Below are 22,416 nucleotides of genomic sequence, written 5' to 3' on the forward strand. Positions count from 1 at the left end.
CGCCAAACGGGCACTACGCCTCCTTTCCGCGCCCTCCATTGCTTGTCACTCTTTGCGTCTGTGTCGAGCATCCAGCAAGCCCCCCTCCTGCACTTGCTCACTGCCAGGATCACTATCTATCTCAGAAATGCCGGCAGGAGGAATCTCTGCCAGCTGCTGTGCCTGTGAGGGATGAGCTGGCTCCTCTCCCATGGATTGCTGATCCTCCTCAGAATCAGAACTGCTCTGGGGTTCTATCGGCTCAATTTCCACCCTGACACTTCATGGATCACTGCCTTGTTGTGGTGAAGGGGCTTGCATAACTCAGTGAAGCCATAAGCTATGCCGTTCAGGGCCACCGAAGACGGACAGGTCATGGCGGAGAGTTCGGACAAAATGCGGTCCATTGGAGAAGGAAATGGCAGCCCACTCCAGTATTCTTGCCAAGAAAACCCCATGGAACGTATCACAAGGCTAAAAGATATGACGCCGGAAGATGAGCCCCTCAGATCGGAAGGTGTCCAATATACTACTGGGGAAGAGCAGAGGGAATTTCCAAGTAGCACCAGAAAGAGTGAAGCGGCTGGGCCAAAGCCGAAAGGACACTCAGCTGTGGATGTGTCTGGTGGTGAAAAGAAAGTCCGATGCTGTAAAGAACAATATTGTTTTGGAACCTGGAATGTCAGATCAATGAATCAAGGTAAGCTGGAGGTGGTCAAACAGGAGATGGAAAGATTGAACATTCTACAAGTAGTAGATATAATGGTCACCTGAATTAAATTCGCCCATGCTTGTCCATTTTAGTTCGCTGATTCACAAGATGTCGATCTTGTGAATCAGCGAACTAAAATGGACAAGCATGGGCGAATTTAATTCAGGTGACCATTATATCTACTACTGTGGGCAAGAATCCCTTAGAAGAAATGGAGTAGTACTCATAGTCAATAAAAGGGTGGGAAAAGCAGTACTGGGGTACAATCTCAAAAATGACAGATTGATCTCAGTATGCATCCAAGGCAAACCAACATCACAGTAATTCAAGTCTATGCCCCAACCACTGAGGCCGAAGAAGCTGAGGTTGATGGGTTCTATGAAGACCTACAACACCTTCTAGAACTAACACCAAAAAAAGATGTCCTCTTCATCATAGGGGATTGGAATGCTAAAGTAGGAAGTCAAGAACTCACCGGGATAACAGGCAAGCATGGCCTTGGCGTACAAAATGAAGCAGGACAAAGGCTAATAGAGTTCTGCCAAGAGAACACGCTGATCATAGCAAACACTCTTTTCCAACAGCACAAGAGGTGACTGTACACATGGACATCACCAGATGGTCAATATCGAAATCAGATTGATTATGTCCTTTGCAGCCAAAGATGGAGAAGCTCTATACAGTCAGTAAAAACAAGACCTGGAGCTGACTGTGGCTCAGATCATGAGCTGCTTCTTGCAAAATTTCGGCTTAAATTGAAGAATGTAGGGAAAACCACTAAACCATTCAGGTATGACCTAAATCATATCCCTGATGAATATACAGTGGAGGTGAGGAATAGATTTCAGGGATTAGACCTGATAGACAGAGTGCCTGAGGAACTATGGACGGAGGTCCATAACATTGTTCAGGAGGCAGCAACTCAATCCATCCCAAAGAAAAAGAAATGAAAGAAAGCAAAGTGGCTGTCTGATGAGGCTTTATAAGTAGCTGAGGAAAGAAGGGAAGCAAAAAGCAAAGGAGAAAGGGGAAGATATATCCAACTGAATGCAGAGTTCCAGAGAATAGTAAGGAGAGACAAGAAGGCCTTCTTAAATGAACAATGCAAAGAAATCGAGGAAAACAATAGAATGGGAAAGACTAGAGATCTTTTCAAGAAAATTGGAGATCTCAAGGGAACGTTTTGTGCAAAGACGGGCATGATAAAGGATGAAGAAGGCAGGGACCTAACAGAAGCAGATGAGATTAAGAAGAGGTGGAAAGAATACACAGAACTATACAGGAAAGATCTGAATGTCCCTGATAGCCATGATAGTGCGGTCACTGAACTTGAGCTGGACATCCTAGAGAGTGAAGTCAAGTGGGCCTTAGGAAGCATTAGTAACAACAAAGCTAGCGGAGATGACAGTATTCCAGCTGAGCTATTTAAAATCCTAAAAGCTGATGCTGTTAAAGTGCTGCACTCAATATGCCAACACATTTGGAACACTCAACAGTGTCCACAAGACTGGAAAAGGTCAGTTTACATTCCATTTCCAAAGAAGGGCAATGCCAAAGAGTGTTCAAACTACCGTACAATTGCGCTCATTTCACATGCCAGCAAGGTTTTGCTCAAAATCCTACAAGCTAGGCTTCAGCAGCATGTGAACCGAGAACTACCGGAAGTACAAGCTGGGTTCCGAAGAGGCAGAGGAACTAGAGATCAAATCGCCAACATTCGCTGGATCATGGAGAAAGCAAGAAAATTCCAGAAAAACATCTTTCTGCTTCCTTGACTACGCTAAAGCCTTTGATTGTGTGGATCCCAACAAACTGTGGCAAATCCTTAAAGAAATGGGAGTACCAGACCACCTTACCTGTCTCCTGAGAAACCTTTATCAAGGTCAAGAAGCAACAGTAAGAACCAGACATGGAACAACCGATTGGTTCAAAATTGGGAAAGGAGTACGACAAGGTTGCATATTGTCACCCTGCTTATTTAACTTATATGCAGAGTACATCATGAGAAACGCCGGGCTGGATGAATCAGAGGTTGGAATTAAGATTGCCGGGAGAATTATCAACAACCTCAGATACACAGATGATACCACCCTAATGGCAGAAAGCGAAGAGGATCGAAAGAGCCTCTTGTAGAGGGTGAAAGTGGAGAGTGCAAAAGCTGGTTTGAAACTCAACATTAAAAAAATGAAGATCATGGCATCTGGCCCCATCACTTTCTGGCATATAGAAGGGGAAGAAATGGAAGCAGTGGCAGATTTTATTTTCTTGGGGTCCAAAATCACTGCAGACAGTGACTATAGCCATGAAATTAAAAGACGCTTGCTCCTTGGGAGGAAAGCTATGGCACACCTAGACAGCATAGTAAGAAGCAGAGACATCACCTTGCCGACAAAGGTTCGTATAATCAAAGCTATGGTTTTCCCAGTAGTAACATATGGCTGTGAGAGCTGGACTATAAGGAAGGCTGAGCACCGAAGAATTGACGCTTTCGAACTGTGGTGCTGGAGAAGACTCTTACGAGTCCCCTGGACTGCAAGGAGGTCAAATCAGTCAATCCTAAAGGAAATCAACCCTGAGTGCTCATTGGAAGGACAGATAATGAAGCTGAAGCTCAAATATTTTGGCCACCAAATGAGAAGAGAAAAGTCCCTGGAAAAGACCCTGATGCTGGGAAGGATTGAAGGCAAAAGGAGAAGGGGACGGCAGAGGATGAGATGGCTAGATAGCATCACCGCTGCAATGACTATGAACTTGAGCACACTCCGGGAGAGAGTGGAGGACAGGAAGGGCTGCTGTGCTATGGTCCATGGGGTCACGAAGAGTCGGACACGACTTAACGACAACAACAACAAACAATGTTACAAAAGACATGAAACTAATTTTAGATGTTGGATGACCAATTCTAACTCACTGCTTAAAGCAGTCTTGCCCCAGCCTGTCTGAGGGATTCTGGGAGTTGTAGTCCAACACATCTGAAGGCACCAGGTTGGGGAAGGTTGGCTTAAAGTAAAAAGTGATGCCTACAATTCTGCAGCAAGGAACTGCATGTGGCCCCCATCTCCACAGAAAGGGGGCAGCCCAGAGTCCCCAGACAAAACATGGAGCAGTGAGGAACCAATGTTCATGGCCAGCCACTGAATCCCAGAATACCTCCTCTGCTGTGAGTGACCAGCCTCACCATGAGAAAGCAGGGGAAGTGATAGAGTGAGCAAGGTCCTAGGATGCCTTAGCATATGAGTCCAGCATCAGGTAGTACTGATGCCAAAGTACTGGTGGCATGCTGTTTGGTACATTTTGCAAAATCTGCCCATGATTTTGAGCTGTATGTGTGTGGGTCTCCCTTTCCCTGTCAATGGGATAATTCCTAGTGACATGCATAGAGCAGGCTTATGGCTGATTGTATACCTAATTGTGCACATATCTCATCTCTCTTCCTATCTAGCAGCTTAACTGTTCTATATGCAGTGTGATTATGTGTTTGCCTGAAAACAGACATGTAACAAGACTTTCTAGTTCAGTAGTAGGAGCCAAAGAATGCAAATGGGAGAGTATAAAAAAAGCCATTTCTCACAAGCCACTGAATTATGAAGTATACATTTCCTGACAATCTCCCATGCTGCCATTTTTATATTAGCCTGTTTCTACTGTATTTTGTTGGTGTGTGTGTGTGTGTGTGTGTATGAGTATGAGAGAAAGAGAAAGAGAGAGAAAGAGAAAGAGAGAAAGAGTTTCATGTTGACTTATCAGTGGGACAAATGCACTATACAAAATCAATTATTCAGCAACTTATGTAGAGACGTTTAGAATTTGTTCTCTACAGACAGCTATGCTAGCAAAAGGACTGTTATAGCACTGGAATATTTTAATATTCTTTATTAAGATCAGAATTTAGTATAGGAACTATAAACTTATCTGACCTATTGCCAGTACAATAAATTTGTTTAAAATAAACTTGTACTCCTTAACTGTTCTCATTTTATTCAAAAAGTGTCAAACATATCTAAATAATTAAGTCCTTTTTGACGACAATGATGCTGAGGGGCATTTCATTCCTATATAAATATGTTATTTATGACACTTACTGGATTGCTATTCATAAGTTTTTTTTTGGCAACAGCTGTATACATAATAATAATTCTGTGCATCTCGTTTTTGGGCATAGATTCCTGAGGTTTTTTTACAGCAACATATATGAAGCCTTATATCATAAGTTCCAGTCTTATGCATGTTTACTCAGAAGTAAATTCCACTGCAGTTAGTTGAATTTACTTCTCTAGAATGTGCCTGATTGCCCCAATATGCTTGATTTCACCAATAATTATTTAAGTTTCCAATTTTGGAAAAAATGTCTCCCTTCTTTCTAATATAATTAGTAAATTGCATTTACTTCTCTAGAATAGGGTTGTAAGTGATTAAGAGGGGGCAAGATTGCTCTTTAAAACACATTGGGTTGGATCCAGAGTTGCCCATCAGTAAACAGGGCTCCTTTCATTCACGAAGAGACTGAGTAGCGACTCCTGCAGACTGAAGGGTGGGAGGTGATTTTCACCAATTCCCCTTTCCTTCTGCAGCCCCCAGTGCCACCTCCCTTACTGAGAGTCCTCCAGCCCTCTGAAGCAGCTTCTCAGGGGGCTGCAGAGCAGTAGGAACAGGTGAAAATTGCCTCCCCCCTTCCTTCAGAGGACCATCCCATGAACTTAATTCCACTTATTTTATTTCATTTATTTCATTTCTATACCACCCAATAGCCAAAGCTCTCTGGGTGGTTCACAAAAATTACAAAACAAAAGCATAATATACAAAATTTGAATGTAAAGAATTTTAAAACAGCTAAAAACAGTTACAATAAGATACCAGGATCTGATAAAACAACTGACATTAAAATCCCATCATATGCCTGGGAGTAGAGGACAGTCTTAACCTGGTGCTGAAAAGATGACAATGCTGGTACCAGGCAGACCTTAGTGGGAACTCTGTATGCAACCCATGATTAAAATACAGAAATTCAATTAATTAATAGCTTAACATTTTAAAATTTTTTACAGCGTAAACATTTTACATTTATATCAACATTGGAAACTTAAATAATTATTGGTGAAATGAGGTGCATTCTTCTATGGTGGAGAAGAATGTGCCTGATTTCACCAATAACTATTTAAGTTTCCAATTTTGGTAAATGTTTCCTGTCATTTTAATATAATCAGTTAATTTTGATATCGTGTATTCACTGATTCCCACTGTCTACTTGTGGGTATAGATGTTGCTTTCCAAAATGGGGCTTACTTCTGAGTAGACATGTATAAGATTGCACTGTAAATTAACCAATTCTATTAGGGTAAGAGAAAGAAGAGAAAAACAAAATAGTTATGTGTTGGGATGAAAACCTTTTATTGAGTTTTGGCAAAAATAAGGATGTACACTTAAAGATTTAGCACACTTAAGCTGCAATCCTATGCACAATTACTTGGAAATTGTGCTGTATGGTACCCCTTGTGCGCACATTTAACATAGCTGCAATTAATAATCCCAATACAGATTATTCACAATCATTATTGTGAGAAGAATTAAATGCCAAGGATGTATCTGTACAAATATGATAGTTCATGGCTTTTCCAATCAAAATTTGGCATGAGCCACTGAACAAAGTGATCACAATGGCAGCAGGGGCTTTTCATGGAATAGGTGGGGTCTGTTTCCTTTGGAATTTATTTTTTTCCTATGCATTCAATTTGTTTCTGTTTCCTTTCCTTTTTTACCTCCCTCTGCCTCTCACAGGTCACAGGTGTGTGCGTGTGTGTTGTTTTTACTATTCACATTTTATATCTTTAGTGAGAGAGACTCCTGGTATTCTTCTTAGTGCACAAGCCATGCAACCTAATTTTGTCCTGGTCTTTTTTCTCTCTTTCTTCTCTAGGTACCTGATTAATGTTACCTTTGAAGGAAGGAATTTGTCTTTCAGTGAGGACGGCTACCAGATGCACCCTAAATTGGTTATCATCCTTCTGACCAAGACGAGGACGTGGGACCGGGTAGGATATGTTTGGCAACTCTCAGGCTAGGATTGGGGGCAGAGGAGTAAAGATGTTCTTCTAAGATCCTGTTTTTAGGAAGTAGATCTTAATAGTTCTTTACCATCTCAGGGGTTCATTTGGGACAGTTGGGTTAGATGGTTATTAATTATGAGCATTCTTGGTTAAGTGCAGATCACAATATAACCCTCACTTCAGTTTGTGTAAAGCAGCGTTCCCCAACCTGGTGTCCTCCAGATGTGTTGGATAGACTACAACTCCTATTATCTCTTGCCAGTATTTAAGTCCCACTGAAGTCAAAGTGTGAGCGGGATTGCAACATATGAAAAGAGATATTTCATTTTCATTTAATTGGCTATGGGAGGGAGATTTATAGATCCCCAGCAATGTCCTGAGGTAACCACAATAATGTCATGGTGGTAATACATGCAAATATTGTACACTGTACAGCCAGTTTTATCTTGCCTGTCTTTAGTCCAGAACCTTCTGTATGCTAGATAGGGTGCATGGCACTTGTTGATAATATTTTGTGCTCAGCCATCTTCTCTTCTAGAGACACCCCTCTATTGCAAGCAAAATTGAAAGCTAATTTGAAGATCTCCCTATAATGATTGAGTACATTTTTACATTTAAAAATATGTGTTTGTAAAATCAGGATATATTTGTGTTCATCAATACTCTGCCATGCCTAGTTCAAGACCTAGACCACTGAGGGTCCAAGAAACCAATAGCCCTCTGGTGAAGTATTTTTCAGAACACTCCCCCCCCCCCGCAAAATAGAAATTTGGGCAGTAATTAACTCTTGTATGAAATATATCTTGAACAGCTGCAAGGCTGCTGCTTACCTAGTGTTCATGTACTATTCCGCTACCTTCCCTTTGAAAATAATTGGAAATAAAAAGTTACTAGTTGCTGCAGATCCCACTAGCTTATTCATACCAAGTGCATTAATATTCACAAATGCTGTTTGTGTATAGCTTTTAGACTACTGAAAATAAGCCTACTATCTCATATGCAAGTAGTGTTAGCCTCACTTGTCAGTATATATGTGTCAGGGTGGAAACTGAGCCCATAGAGCCCCAGAGCAGTTCTGATTCTGAGGAAGAGCAACAGCCCATGGGAGAGGAGCTCACTCATCTCTCACAGGCACAGAGGCTGGGAGAGATTCCTCCTGCCTGCATTCCTGAGAGAGGTAGTGACCCTGGCAGTGAGAGAGCGGGGGATGGGGCCTTGCTGGATGCTCGGCGCAGACGCAGGGAGTGGCACCAGATGGAGGGCTCTGAGAGGAGGCGCTCTGCTTGCTTGGTGCTAAAACAATGGTCGCGTCCCGAGGACCCAAGGGTAAGAGGGAGGACCTCTCCATAGCCCATAAGTTCAGAGTCTTCCCGCCCTCCTCCTTCAAACGGGGACCAACTGCCTTACCTGGAGCGTAGGCTACTCTGCTAACTACCCCAGTGCAGTTCCTTGCTTAGTCGCTAGTGATTAGCATCTGAAAGAGTCATTAAGTTGTAAAAGGAATAAAGCCTTAGAAAGAATCCTTTTCGTCTGTGTCTTGAGTTGGCTATTGGAGGGGACTGTAAGAGGCAGCTAGGGTGCTCCTGACAGCATGTATAGAACAATAAATTGTAAATGTGGGGTCCAAAGGCCATGACATGCAAATATTGGGTCCCACCTTTTAAACTTACTTACTTATACACACCCACCAATGGAACTTAACACTTCATGCATCTAATGAAATGGCCTCTAACTTATGAAAGCTTATGCCACAATAAATCCATTAGCCTTTAAGGTGTCGCATCTGTTTGTGTATGGTGTGTGTGTGTTTGATATTACAACATGGCCACCCTCTGAAATTTGTCACCATTGATAGATAAGAAGTCAAAGAAAGACATGTAGAGCTGAGCAATGCTTCATCAGCATACTGGTGACAGCTCAAACAGCCTTTAAAGAAAATGAATGACAGAAGGAATGACCCCCTCAAGAAACACAATGCAGACGAGCAGATAATGAGTAGTCACCTATAACTTCTTGCTGTGATTTCCCTGGATGGATGGATGGAAGGAAGGAAGGAAGGAAGGAAGGAATCAGATGCTATCAGCCATGGAACGTCATGTGACCCCTTGGATGCTAATATATCTAGCCTCTCTAGCAGATACAGTTGCTCCTTCTTCATTGCTAAAAGTTTGCTCTTCATATTCACCATAGTTGTATCAGTTTCATGGAATTACCTGGAACTTCCTAAGATCCTCTCTTTACAGCCTTTTCACAAACAATATAGCAAGTATAAACAGAGGTTCACCAATCATTTCTCTTAAAGAAACTATTTCTGTGTACTTAATCTAACTTGCCATCCAGGCATCAAGGGTTCTAGGGCTGTGTTACTGCAAAGACTCCAGTAGAGTTGGTGACTTGCTTGATTTACACCAGCCAGAAGACCCTGGAACACCCAAACTCCGCAGAACACTAGCAGTTCCAGGAAATGTTCTCTCCCCCCCCCCTCTCTCTCTCAAAAAAAAAATCATCCAGTTTGATACAAGCGGAATAAGCAAGTTTACTCAGTCTTGATCTGCTAATTATCTTAATCCATTCACATAATGCCCCCCAAAATGGCCTGAAGCACACGGTGAGGTTCTACTGCTGAAGCTGAACAAGTCTACCTGTTTAAGCTGCTTAGATGCGGGGCCACTGGGGAATACATGTAAGCAGCTCTGAACTGCGCAAAGGAAGAAGGCCATAGATATGTAATACTAATAGTGAACTTAATTCTCTGGGTACCCAAATATAGTGAAGACAGCCCCATTTATTTATTTATTTATTTATTTTTCTATACTGCCCAATGGCCAAAGCTCTCTCAGAAGTTCACAGCCATAAAATATAACATGATACAATATAAAAGTTAAAACCTAGCATCAATGCAAAGATTTAAAATACAGATTTAAAACAACAGAACCTGAAAGACTAAAATGCCTGGGAAAATAAGGTCTTCACTTGGCTCTGGAAAGAAAGAGCACAATGTAGGCGCCAGATGAGCCTCTCTGGGAAGCCCATTCCACAACTGGGGTGCCACAACAGAAAAGGCCCTATTCGTAGTAGCCACTCACCTCACTTCCTTTGGCAGGGGCCTCTGGAGAAGGACTGCTGAGGATGATCTTAGGGTCAAGGCAGGTATTTATGGGAGGAGACAATCTTTCAGGTTACTTGGCTCCAAACTGTTTAGTGTTTAATACCAGCACTTTGAATTGGGCCCGAACATGGACTGGAAGCCAGTGCAGATGGAAAACTATTGGCATAATATGATCACATTGGCTTGTCCCCGTTAACAAGTTCGGACCAGCTGAAGTTTCCAGAGTATTTTCAAAGGCAGCCCCATGTATAATGCATTGCAGTAATCCAGATAAGAGGTTACCAGAGCATGGATAACTGTAGCTAGGCTATCTCTGTTCAGATAAGGATGTAGTTGGTATATCATCCTAACCAGATCAAAGGCAGTCTGTGCCACCGAGTCTACCTGTGCCTCTAGTGACAATGCTGGATCCAAGAGAACCCCCAAACTACAAACCTGATCCTTTAGGGGGAGTGCAACACCCTCCAGAACAGATTGAACATCACCTCGCTGGGCAGGAAAACCACTCACAATAGTATCTCTGTCTTGTCTGGATTGAGTGTCAGTTTATTGGCCCTCATCCAGTCCATTACCATGCCCAGTCACTGATTCAGGACATCGACTGGATGTCATTGGCATATTGATACCATCTCAGCCCACAGCTCTGGATAACCTCCCCCAGAAGTTTCATGTAGATATTGAATAGCATGGGGGATAGAATAGAGCCCTGTGGAACCCCATAGCATAGCTGACAAGGGACAGAGCAATAACCTCCCAGTATCACCTTCTGGAATTGGCCATCCAAGTAGGAGCAGAACCACTGCAGCACAGTGCCTCCAACTCCCAATCCATCACCTCTCCAGAAGGCTACCATGGTCAAGGGTATAAAAAGCTGCTGAGAGGTCCAAGAGAATCAACAGGGTCACATTCCCCTGTCCCTCTCTTGCCAAAGGTCATCCCACAGGGCAACCAAGGCAGTTTCCATTCCAAAACCAGCCTTGAAGCCTGACTGAAATTGATCTAGATAATTAATTTCATTCAAGAGTACCTGGAGTTGACTGGCAACCCTGCCCAGGAAGGGGATGTTGGCTACTGAGCTATAGTTGTTAACATCATCCAGGTCCAGGTTAGTCTTTTTCAGGAGTGGTCTAATTACTGCCTCCTTTAAAGAAACCAGCACCATTCCCTCTCTTAAGGAGGAATTTACACCCTCCTGGACCCAGCCGGATATTCTCTCCCTATTAGATGTAATAAGCCATGAAGGGCAAGGGTCAAGCACACAGGTGGTCAACCAGACTTGATCAAGCACCTTGTCCACATCCTTGGCCTCAACAACTGAAACTCAACCAATAAAACTGAACCAGACAGTGCTCTGGGCACCGCTACTAATGGAACTGCATTAATTGTGGTGTCCAATTTCTGACAGATTTGAGTGAGTTTATCTTCAAAGTGCCGTGCAAGGTTGTCACAGTGTGCTACCGAGAGTTCCACTATTTCTCTTCCTTGCCCAGATTGTAGCACTCAGAAATGCTCCACTGGATGACACTGAGAAGATGCAAGGGTGGTGGAAAAGAACTCCCTTTTTTCCACCATCACCTCTACGAAGTAGGCTTGATAATGAGCTCTACCTTGAATTTGGCCAAACATGAGCATTCCTCTACCTGCTTTCTAGCAGTCTTCACTCTTGCTACATTGCTCTCAGCTCAGGTGTATACCAAGGAGCTGGCTGGGCTCAGCTCAGAGGGAGACTGCTTGAGTCATCTCTGCATTCCACAGAGTGACCTAGGTTTTGACAGGAGCACCAGCTATACCAGCAGGAAAATCCACCAGAATCCTCTGGCATCTATTGGAATCCATTAGCCTCTGTGAGAGGACCATTTTAATAGGTTCCCACCATTGCAGAGGGGACAGGCTGCTGAGAGTGGGGGATGCATAAGTGAGATCTTTATGCAAAAGTGGGAGATCTCAGCAGTCTTGGGGGAACCCCAAAGTTTGCAGCTGTAAACAAAATCTTTAAGGCTAAGGAAAGAAAAACCCACAAATAGCTCACTGAAGATTGAGCATGCTTAGTGGGCATTGAATGCTGACTGACTGTTTAGATGGGGAGAGAAAAACCAGGTATGTCTGTGGGGGAATGGAGTGTCTTAGAATAGGGCATGGCTGACTGGCTGGCTGGCACCCTGACAGGAGCATTCCATACTGCAAAATTCAGATCCCATTGCCTTTGCTTATATGGAAATGTGACCATTTTCTTCATGCAGTTGCTCATACAGATCTTCTTTCCTGAATCCGAACTGTGAGCTTGAGTACTTTTCCTGATACCACAGCAAACGTCATGTGGGATATGTTTTTGTATGCAGAGCGCCAGCTGTACATGCCTCCAGGATAACTGCATCAATGAGTTTTAGGAATCTGTCATAATAATCCTCCTGTTGTGCTTTTCAAACCAGCTCAGAACACAATGGACAGTCTTTCATGACATCTGGGGCCTTGGTCTATGTAGGATGTTAAAAAACACACACTCGACCCTACATCAGGGGGACATGAAATTAATGAGTCCCTTCAAATTTTTTGAAGACTTCTATTACCTGCAGAGCCTTCCCCTTCAAGACAATCTTGCAAAATAAATTAGATGGGCATAAATTGCACTTGACTTCGTCTTAAACTTACACAAACTTTGTATCATTTTTCATTATGACAAAATAAAAGAAATGAAGACATTCCTTTATCTCATAAAATCCATACTGTGTATGTGTAATTGCAACCCATAATCCCAATGTATTTTTTTTGGTAAGAGATCCCCTCTCACTAGGGATGTACGAAAGTCACTTTCCTGTTCGCGGATTATGATGATGCTGGGGGGGAGGTGCGCCGTCCCTCCCCCCGAAATTCTGGCCGGGGCGGAGGTGCCCCGTCCCTCCCCCCCCCCCGAATCCTGGCCAGCCGGCTGTGCTCCGCAGGGATTCTGTGGAGCCGCCAGCCGGCTCCGCCAGCAGCCGGACATCTGGCCGCTGGCTAGCAGGGACACAAATGGTGGCGGCTGTAGCCGCCGCTGTTTGTGTCCCTGCAGTCAGCCATGATAGGCTACGTACATGTTTACGTAACCTATCACAGCTGATTAAAACAAAAACAAGAACAAAAACAAAAACAAAAACAACGTGCATACGCAAATGGCGGCGCCCATGGGCGCCGCCATTTGCATTCCTCATTTTGGCATGTCTTAGTCTATGTAAACATTTACGTAGACTAAGACGTGCCAAAATAAGGAACACAAATGGCGGCGCCCATGGGCACCGCCATTTGCGTACGCGCATTTTTGTTTTTTGTTTAATCAGCCGTGATAGGCTATGTAAAGACTAACGTAGCCTATCACGGTGTTTTTTAAAATTTAGCCGTGATAGGCTACGTAAATCTTTACATAGCCTATCACGTTTTTTTGTTTTTGTTTTTTTTTAAAGTTGGAAATGGCAGCGGCGACAGCCAGTCGGAAGACCGGCCGCCGCTGCCGCCGCCGCCAGGAAGATCTGCCCCAGGTAAGTCCCATCCCGGGGGGGGGGCAGGGGGGCCGTTCTGCCACCGATTTTGGGGGGCCGAATGCGCTGGCATTCGGCCTCCCCGAGATCCATGGCGGAACTTTCGTACATCCCTACCTCTCACAAATTTCTCATAGCACTGTGAGGCTAGGCCAGCACTGTCAGAATGATACACCTGACAACCATAGTCTTTGCAAATAATTTTCCCCCACTTTGCAAGGCTTCCCTGCAATGATCTCCAATTGCTGTTGCTGCTGTTTGGTTTTATACTTGCTGCTGATGTTTTGGGGCTTTATATTTGCTACTGATGGGAGGAGAATGCTGGCACTAGCTTTCTACCTGTGGAGCTGGCTGCGGCGGAGCTCCTCTCTATGAGTAGAGGTGGTAGAGGAGCACCTCCACTGAATCCTAACCCCCTCCAGTGAGCAGGTTTGGAGGGTCAGGATTGCACTGTTAAGCGTGCCTTGGTCCCATTGAAATGAATGGAACAAGTTAGTTATGACTAGCTTAAGTCCCATTGATTTTAAGGGACTAAAGCATGACTAACTTAGTCTGTATCCGACACTTAGTCTGTATCCAACCTTCATTAGTAGGACAAGTCTCTCTGTCTGTCTTGAAGAAAACTAGTAAATGTATCTCATGTCTTCCTTCTTTCTTCCCATCATGCTTCCTTATCCTGTTAAAGAATGAATGATTTTGTGGGTGGGGAGGGGAATGATGCTGTACAAGAGAAGACTGTACAAAGGGAAGCATGAGGAAATGGGAAGAAATGACTGGTGAATGACAGTCCCTCCTCATCTACTCTGATTTCCTCCTTTACTTGCAATTTAACGGTATACTATAGTATGCTATTATATCTGAACTTGGCAACATATGATGTATGCAAACTGTAGTTTATCTGCAAACCAGGATTGCAAAAAAGAGTTTGAACTGTGGTTTGCATTTCTGATTTGCATGGAAACCATGATTTATGTAAACCATAGTTTCCCTGGTTTGGATTAATCAGAATTCAGGAAGGATATCAGAAACATGAGGAGGAGGGAGACATGAGCACAGACCTCATTCATGTAATACCATGCATGGTCTGGCATTATGTTTGAACTGAACTGTTACTTTTGCAGATTGCTTGACTACATGGATTCCACAAGAATTTGTAATTTTCATTCCCTTAATACATGCTGCTCTTTTCGTAGGGGTTCATGAATTCAAGGGGTTTGGAAACGATTGATTTTACTGATTTTATTTGTATAATATGTTGAATTCCCCTTGCCAATCATGTTAAATTCCCTTCAATTCATTGAGAATTATGTTTCATTATTACAGGAAAGACCTAGTGGCATATACCCTTCATGCTGTCCCAGCTTTCTTTTATCACCTATGAAGGGGGAAAAATCTGATCCAAGAAATAAACTAATTCAGGGATTAGGATGTTAACATGAAATATGAGGGCATTGCTTCACCAGATTGTTTTATGAGCTTGGGCAAGTCCCACTAACTCAATTACCCATAGCTTACAAAGCCATAAGCTGGAGTTGCTCTCACATTAAATAGGGCAATATTGGTCATAGGTACAAAGAAAGATGTGCATTGCCTGGATTTTGTCACTGAAAAAGTAATGCTTCATAGATGATTGGTTTAAACTGGGACTATTGTATAACATTGTTAACAAGCAGGACAACACTACCATCTTGATTGTATGGCATTTCAACTGTCAGGGTATTGCATGTCATGCTTTGGTCATATGACATGTCTCTGTGGATTTATGACTAATTAAGGCTGGTTAATCTCACACTCTGTTCTCTGGAGAATTCACCAGATGTGAGGCCAGTTATTATTGACTGCCAGAAACAGTGATGATTTGCTTGATCCTTTTGATCCGATCTGTAGGATAGTTGCTTAGTTATTTTGAGCATAAAGTAACTTCTTAAGGTTATAGTGATTGGTCTATCACAGGGGTGGGCAACATGTGGCCTTCCAGATGTTTTGTCTTACAACTCAGTCCCATCATCCCTAGCCAGCATTGCTAATGGTGTGGGATTATGGGAGCTGTAGGCCAAAACATCTGGAGGACCACAAGATGCCTACCCCTGCTCCATTGTTTAAAGACATAGGATTACTTGAGTCCCTAAAGGAGGACTTTCCAGAAATGTTGCTTCCTATAGCCTCATTTTTAAGTTAACATTTTCTTGTAACCTCAGACTCTGAGCCTTGTGAACTCAGAAAGCAATTCATACAGAATTTGTTCTCAAGCTAAGAATCCAAGGAAGTACACTTTAAATATACTATATGCCTTTGTGCATGCTCTAGTTTTGGTAGGGGTGGGAGGAGAGCCAACAGTGCTGTATATTTGGCCTTCGATTGAACTGATTTTTATTTTGCCATTATAAGCTTGTTGTTTAAATCAGTAGCTCTAGTTTTTAAAGAAACGTGCATCAATGAATACACAGTGGCATTATGCACACGGAGATATGAGGTTACTGAGAGCACAATATGTGAAGAATAAAAGGGACAAGACAGACAAATAATGTGGTCCAGAGAGAAAGGAGACATTGAAAAGCAAATATAAAGACACAGCGTGCAGGAGATGCTCTCATTTTTCTACATTAGAGACCAGTTGGAAGTGTGGCAGAAGATACAATGAGCAGATAGACTGCAATGCTGACATCACACCTTGGGTTGTGCAGATAGCATGGCCCATGATGATAGTTTGTCATCCCTGGGCAGTGGAGCTCAGTTCTCCTTGTGCCATGTGGAGATGGGATGTGCTAATTGAGTGTACCTCACCTCTCATGCATTCCCTACCCTGATCAAGAGGCAGAAAGAGTAAAGGTGGACTCACAGACAGAGGGATATATACAGGGTTATGTAGGACAACATGAATGGTAGTAATAGGTGCAAGGTTTTCTCAGCAATTGTGAGGTTGAAAAATGACATGTTAAAGGCAACATTTCCAACAATCTCAGAGAGACCCTGTGGATGCATCTGTAGATTGTATGGGATTGTCGCATGCTTTTTGGGAAGCACTGCCTTTTAACCACACTTTCCTGTCCTGTAGTAATGAGATCAGTCATTCTCTTTGATCAGTAGAATTGCCTAATTACTTGAGTTGCTACAGAATTTCATCCAGATTGGAACAGCAGGCTAAAACCAATGTAAAGGTAACATATCCTAACAAAGCCTGCCAAAATAAAACTGTTTTCACTTCTCCGTGCAGTGCAGGGGACAAAGAAACTTCTCTTGGGAGGCTCTTCTACATTTTGGGCACCACAGCTGGAAAGGGATTGGATAAAAAAAAAATTAAATCCAGACTTAGTCATGCTTAGAATAGACGTTGAAATTAATTAGACTTAGGTTAGTCATGGCTAAATTAAGCCTCATTGATTTCAGCGGGTCTACTCTAAGCATGACTATGTTGGGATCTAACCCTTTATCTTTTGTGCCAACCTGCTGCACTTCTGATGGTAAAGAGACATGAGGAAGGCTATCAGAAAATAAACAGAGTCCTTGGAAAGGATGCTCAGTGATTTCTTTTGGTCTAGATTTCATAGAAAAACTAACCTGATCTGCATGTCCCAGATTAATGCATAGGTAAGGAAACAGTAATCCTTCAGATTTAAGACCTCTCTGCATTTTGTTATGTAGTTCTCGGCTAAAAAAAGGTACCAGAGTATGTACAAAATACTTTTAGAAGTATGTATTTTGTGGGGAAACACAAAATACGCATTTAAATACACATTTTCAAAATATGAATTCTCATGCAATTTTTTTTTTAAAAAAAACCCCCAAACCTCACAGATTACTGCAGAAACAAGATGAAACAGACTTATCAATGAACACATGTGAAACTGACATTGAACAAAAATAGACTGATACTGTCATGTCCAGCTTGGTTCAAGGCACCCAGAGGTGCCAAAACCAATGAGGCAGGGTTACATGTGAAAAAGCAGGGTTGAGTCCAGTCAATCCCATCATGTTAAAGCAGGTCAAGTCTGGTCACATCAAATCAGGTTTCATCAAGTTAAAACAGATCAAATCCGGTTAGGTTTGGTTCAGGTTAGGTTTGCAGAGTCACGAGGCAAGGACAGGACCCTGGACAGCTCCAAGTTGGTCTGCGTCACTCACAGTCAAGGAGAGCTATTAACTCAACAACAGTCAGAGGCTAACTGCCTTATAAAGGCCAGCAGATCTAGACAGGCAGTTGGGCTCCAACGTTTAAGGAGCTGTTTGTTTCTTAAAGGCCAGGCCATTGTCTGACTTTATAGCTGCTGGCTCCTACGGTGTGGGGGTGGTGAAGGCTGTAATGGAGGAGTGTTCTATGTATCTGGGGTGTCAGGTAAAGCCACATCTTTTGGGCTGGAAGATCCTGGCATGGCAGGGGATGGGGTAATGGGGGACATCTTCTCTACTTCCAAGTCCTCTTCAGAACTGGAATGGGGGGGGGAATCGAGGTTGGGGAACATGACAGATCTGTCTGTCCTTAGTTTTCAGGCAGGTTCATATGGGATAAAGTATTTTTTTAAGGTACCATTGGGTCCTAGACAATTCAAGGCTTTTAAGGTCTTAATTAAGTGTATGGGGGTAGGCTGAGGGGAAGGAAGGACTGCTCATTTTGTTAAACAGTGGCTTGGGGTAGTATCAGTTAGGCCATTTTGTCATAAGGAAATACCTAAGATAAAAGCACCTGTTGAATTTATCTGACAGCAACACTATTTGAACCCCTGCCTGACTCTTCCTTCCCCCCTCCCCATTTCACTGAGAAAATATACCTTGGTTTACAGCTTAGGTCAGATGATAATTAAACCTGAAAAAGCAGTAGGAAATTGCTGCAGAGCAAGAAGGTGAATCCTCAGCCTGGATCTAGAAGAACTTGGGGGCATGCAGAGTGTATGTCCTTCAGCAAAAAAAGCAGCAACAACTAGGATCTCCAAATTTTGGATTATGCTAAAGGCTAATCTATGCATTTGGGGGCAAAACACAAATTCTCAGTAACATTCGGAGCTTTTTTTTTTTTTTTAAGGGATAGATTTACTGATTGAAATGCAATAGGATCCTGAAGAATTTTGGAAGGGTAGGATTTCCCATGCAGTTTTGCAGTTTCTGATGCGAGAAAAGGAACTAGTAACAAAATTCATCAGGCAGGTTCCACACATCCCTGCTAATTATTAACAGTCTCTGTAATGCTTGCATAATTTGAGAGAATTAGACTGGAATCCTATACACATTAAGCTTGAAGTAAACCCTATTTAAAACAATGTTTGGAGGCTATTTTGGGGTGATTGAGGGTGAACAAGCTGAGTCCAGACAAGGTGGAGGAATTTTGGAAACTAATAACTCTGGATAGGGTGTTACAAGGGGTTTTAGATGGGGTTGCACTGCCCTTAAAAGGCCAAGTGTATACTCTGGGAGTCCTCCTGGTCGCTGTGCTAACTGAGGAAGCTCAGGTGGCTGTGTTATAGAATCACAGAATCATAGAATAGTAGGGCTGGAAGGGGCCTACAAGGCCATCGAGTCCAACCCCCTGCTCAATGCAGGAATCCAAGTCAGAGCATCCCCGACAAATCGCTGTCCAGCCTCGTCTTGAAGGCCTCCAGTGTGGGAGAGCCCACCACCTCCCCAGGTAATTGGTTCCATTGTCGTATTGCTCTGACACTCAGGAAGTTTTTCCTGATGTTCAGCCAGAATCTGGCTTCCTGTAACTTGAGCCCATTATTCCGTGTCCTGCACTCTGGGATGATCAAGAAGAGATCCTGGCCTTCTTCTCTGTGACAACCTTTCAAGTACTTGAAGAGCGCTATCATATCTCCCCTCAGTCTTCTCAAGGCTAAACATGCCCAGTTCTTTCAGTCTCTCTTCATAGGGCTTTGTTTCCAGTCCCCTGATCATCTTTGTTGCCCTCCTCTGAACCCTTTCCAATTTGTCTGCATCCTTCTTAAAGTGTGGTGCCCAGAACTGGACACAGTACTCCAGATGAGGCCTAACCAGTGCTGAGTAGAGGGGAACTAGTACTTCCCAGGATTTGGGAGCTATGCTTCTATTAATGCAGCCCAAAAGAGCATTTGCCTTTTTTGCAGCCACATCACATTGTTGGTTCATATTCAGCTTGTGATCGACAACAATTCCAAGATCCTTCTCGCTTGCAGTGTGGTTGAGCCATGTATCCCCCATCTTGTAACTGTGCATTTGGTTTCTTTTTCTTAGGTGCAGAACTTGGCATTTATCCCTATTAAATGTGATTCTGTTGTTTTCTGCCCAGCGCTCCAGTCTATCCAGATCACGTTGAATTTTGTTTCTGTCTGCCAAAGTATTAGCTATCCCACCCAATTTTGTGTCATCTGCAAATGTTATTATTATTATTATTATTAAATTTATTAATCGCCCATCTGGCTGGTCACCCAGCCACTCTGGGCGATGTACAACATACAATAAAACAGTGATCAGCTTTCCCTGCACCTCCTCCTCCAAGTCATTAATACAAATGTTGAAGAGTACTGGGCCCAGGACTGAGCCCTGCGGTACCCCACTTGTTACCTCTCCCCAGTTTGAGAAGGTCCCATTGATAAGCACTCTTTGAGTCCGATTCTGTAGCCAACTGTGGATCCACCGGATCGTTGTTTCATCTAGCCCACTTTGAGCTAGTTTGCTCATCAGGATATCATGGGGCACTTTGTCGAAAGCTTTGCTGAAGTCGAGGTATATGATGCCTACAGCATTCCCACGGTCTACAAGGGAGGTTACTTGATCAAAAACTGAGATCAGATTTGTCTGGCAGGACTTGTTTTTGACAAATCCATGTTGGCTTCGAGTAATCATGGCATTGTTTGTTGTCAAGGTGCTTCCAGATGGATTGCTTTATCATCTGCTCCAGAATTTTCCCAGGGATTGATGTCAGACTGACAGGTCTGTAGTTCCCAGGTTCCTCCTTTTTACCCTTTTTGAAGACAAGGACAGCGTTAGCCCTCCTCCAGTCATCTGGCACTTCCCCCATCCTCCATGATTTCTCAAAGAGAATAGACAGCGGTTCTGAGAGTTCTTCTGCCAGTTCCTTTATTACTCTAGGATGCAGTTCATCTGGCCCTGGAGATTTGAACTCATTCAAAGTCATTAGGTGTTCCTTGACCATATGCCTTTAGATCTCAAGCTGCAATCCTGCCCCTTCAGCCTGTACTTTGCCTTTGCTGGGGGGGGGGGGTCATAGACCCTCTTTTGAGAGAAGACTGAGCCAAAGTAGGAATTGAGCACCTCTGCCTTTTCTTTGTCATCTGTTATCATTTTGCCATCCTTATTTAATAGCTGAACCACCATTTCTTTCCTCTGCCTTTTACTATGCACGTAGCTGAAGAAAGCCTTTTTGTTGTTTTTCGCATCCCTTGCTAACCTCAGCTCATTCTCAGCTGTAGCCTTCCTGACGCCATCCCTGCAATTCTGTGCTATCTGCCTGTACTCTTCCTTTGTTACTTGGCCTTCTTTCCACTTCCTATATGTATCCTTTTTTGTTTTCAGGTCATCCCTAAGCTTTTTGTGAAGCCACATTGGCTTCTTCTGTTGTCTTCCACCTTTTCTTCTTGTTGGAATTGTTTGTGATTGTGCCTTGAGAATTTCCTTTTTTAAAAGCTCCCACCCATCTTGGACTCCTTTTCTCGTTAGTGTCGCTTGCCATGGGACCTTACTGATCATTGTTCTGAGTTTATTAAAATCAGCTTTCCTAAAATCCAGGGTACGCATTTGACTACACTCAGCTTTTGCTTCCCTTAGAACCAAGAACGCAAGTACAACATGGTCGCTTTCCCCCAGAGTTCCTGTAACTGCTACTTTATCCACTAAGTCATCTCTGTTGGTTAGGATCAAGTCAAGGATAGCCGATCCTCTAGTTCCTTCCTCTACTTTCTGTAGGAGGAAGTTATCTGCCACACAAGTCAGGAATTTCGTGGAGGGGCCATGTTTTGCAGAATTTGTCTCCCAACAAATATCGGGGAAATTGAAGTCCCCCATTACTACTACATCATGCTTCCTTAAAACATTGGCTATTTGCTTTTCAAAAGTTTCATCCTTGTCTTCTCCTTGATTGGGTGGCCGGTAGTAGACTCCAACCACCAGGTGCCTTTTATTCCTTGCTCCATTTATTTCAACCCAGATGCTCTCGATGGGGCTACCAAGCTCCTCCTCCTGTATTTCTGTGCAGAGATATGTATTTTTCACATACAGTACAACCCCACCTCCCTTTCTGTTCCTCCTGTTCTTTTTGAACAAGTTATATCCTTCAGTTGCTGTATTCCAGTCATGAGAGTCATCCCACCAAGTCTCAGTTATACCTATCAGGTCATAATTTCCCTCTTGTATTAAGAGTTCAAGTTCATTCTGTTTGTTTCCATACTCTGGGCATTAGTATATAGACATCGAAGACCATGTGCTTCATAGTCTGGCTTTCTTCCTACATGTGTCTGAAGACTATTATTGGGCGCTATCAGAGCTGTTCTCTCCATTGCAGTGCATGCGCCTACATCCATTGTTACCCCCAACATTACATCTCCCTTCCCCGTAGGATTCAGTTTAAAGCCCTCCTGATGAAGTTCTTCATGCTGTGGCCAAACACATTCTTCCCATCCTTTGTGAGGTGCAACCCATCCCTCGCCAACAGCCCATCTTCCAGGAAGTATAGCCTGTGGTCCCAGAATCCAAATCTCTCTCGTCGGCACCACCTTCATAGCCAGTCATTCACCCGGAGTATTTTTCGTTCCCTTTCTATCCCTCTTCTAACTACTGGAAGGATGGATGAGAAAACTATCTGGGCCCCAAAGTCCTTGAGTTTCCTTCCCAAAGCTTCGAAGTCTGAGGTGATTTCTTCATAGCTCCGCTTGGCGGTATCATTTGTTCCCACATGGATGAGAAGAAAGGGATACCTGTCAGTGGGCTTTATGAATGCAGGCAACCTTTCAGTCACATCTCTAATCTGTCCTCCTGGAAAACAACATACCTGGCGACTCCACGGATCTTCGCAACATACTTGGGTCTCGATCCCACGCAGCAAGGAGTCTCCCACTACTACCACTCTTCTCTTCTTCT

General features: G+C 43.3%; 1 protein-coding gene across 1 annotated transcript in view; it reads left to right on the forward strand.

The window, feature by feature from the left end:
• The window catches only part of GRIN2B (glutamate ionotropic receptor NMDA type subunit 2B), a 314,469-nt gene that overhangs the window by 179,990 nt on the left and 112,063 nt on the right, over positions 1 to 22,416 (forward strand). Inside the window, exon 3 of the mRNA XM_084810064.1 lies at positions 6,606 to 6,720. Coding sequence (XP_084666190.1) covers positions 6,606 to 6,720 — 115 coding nt within the window. The remainder of the gene's footprint in view (positions 1 to 6,605; positions 6,721 to 22,416) is intronic.

The sequence above is a fragment of the Heloderma suspectum genome, chromosome 7 (genome assembly GCF_057233095.1).
Source record: "Heloderma suspectum isolate Gila_16-S chromosome 7, 16-S_ref, whole genome shotgun sequence".
In the NCBI taxonomy this organism is placed as follows: Eukaryota; Metazoa; Chordata; class Lepidosauria; order Squamata; family Helodermatidae; genus Heloderma; species Heloderma suspectum.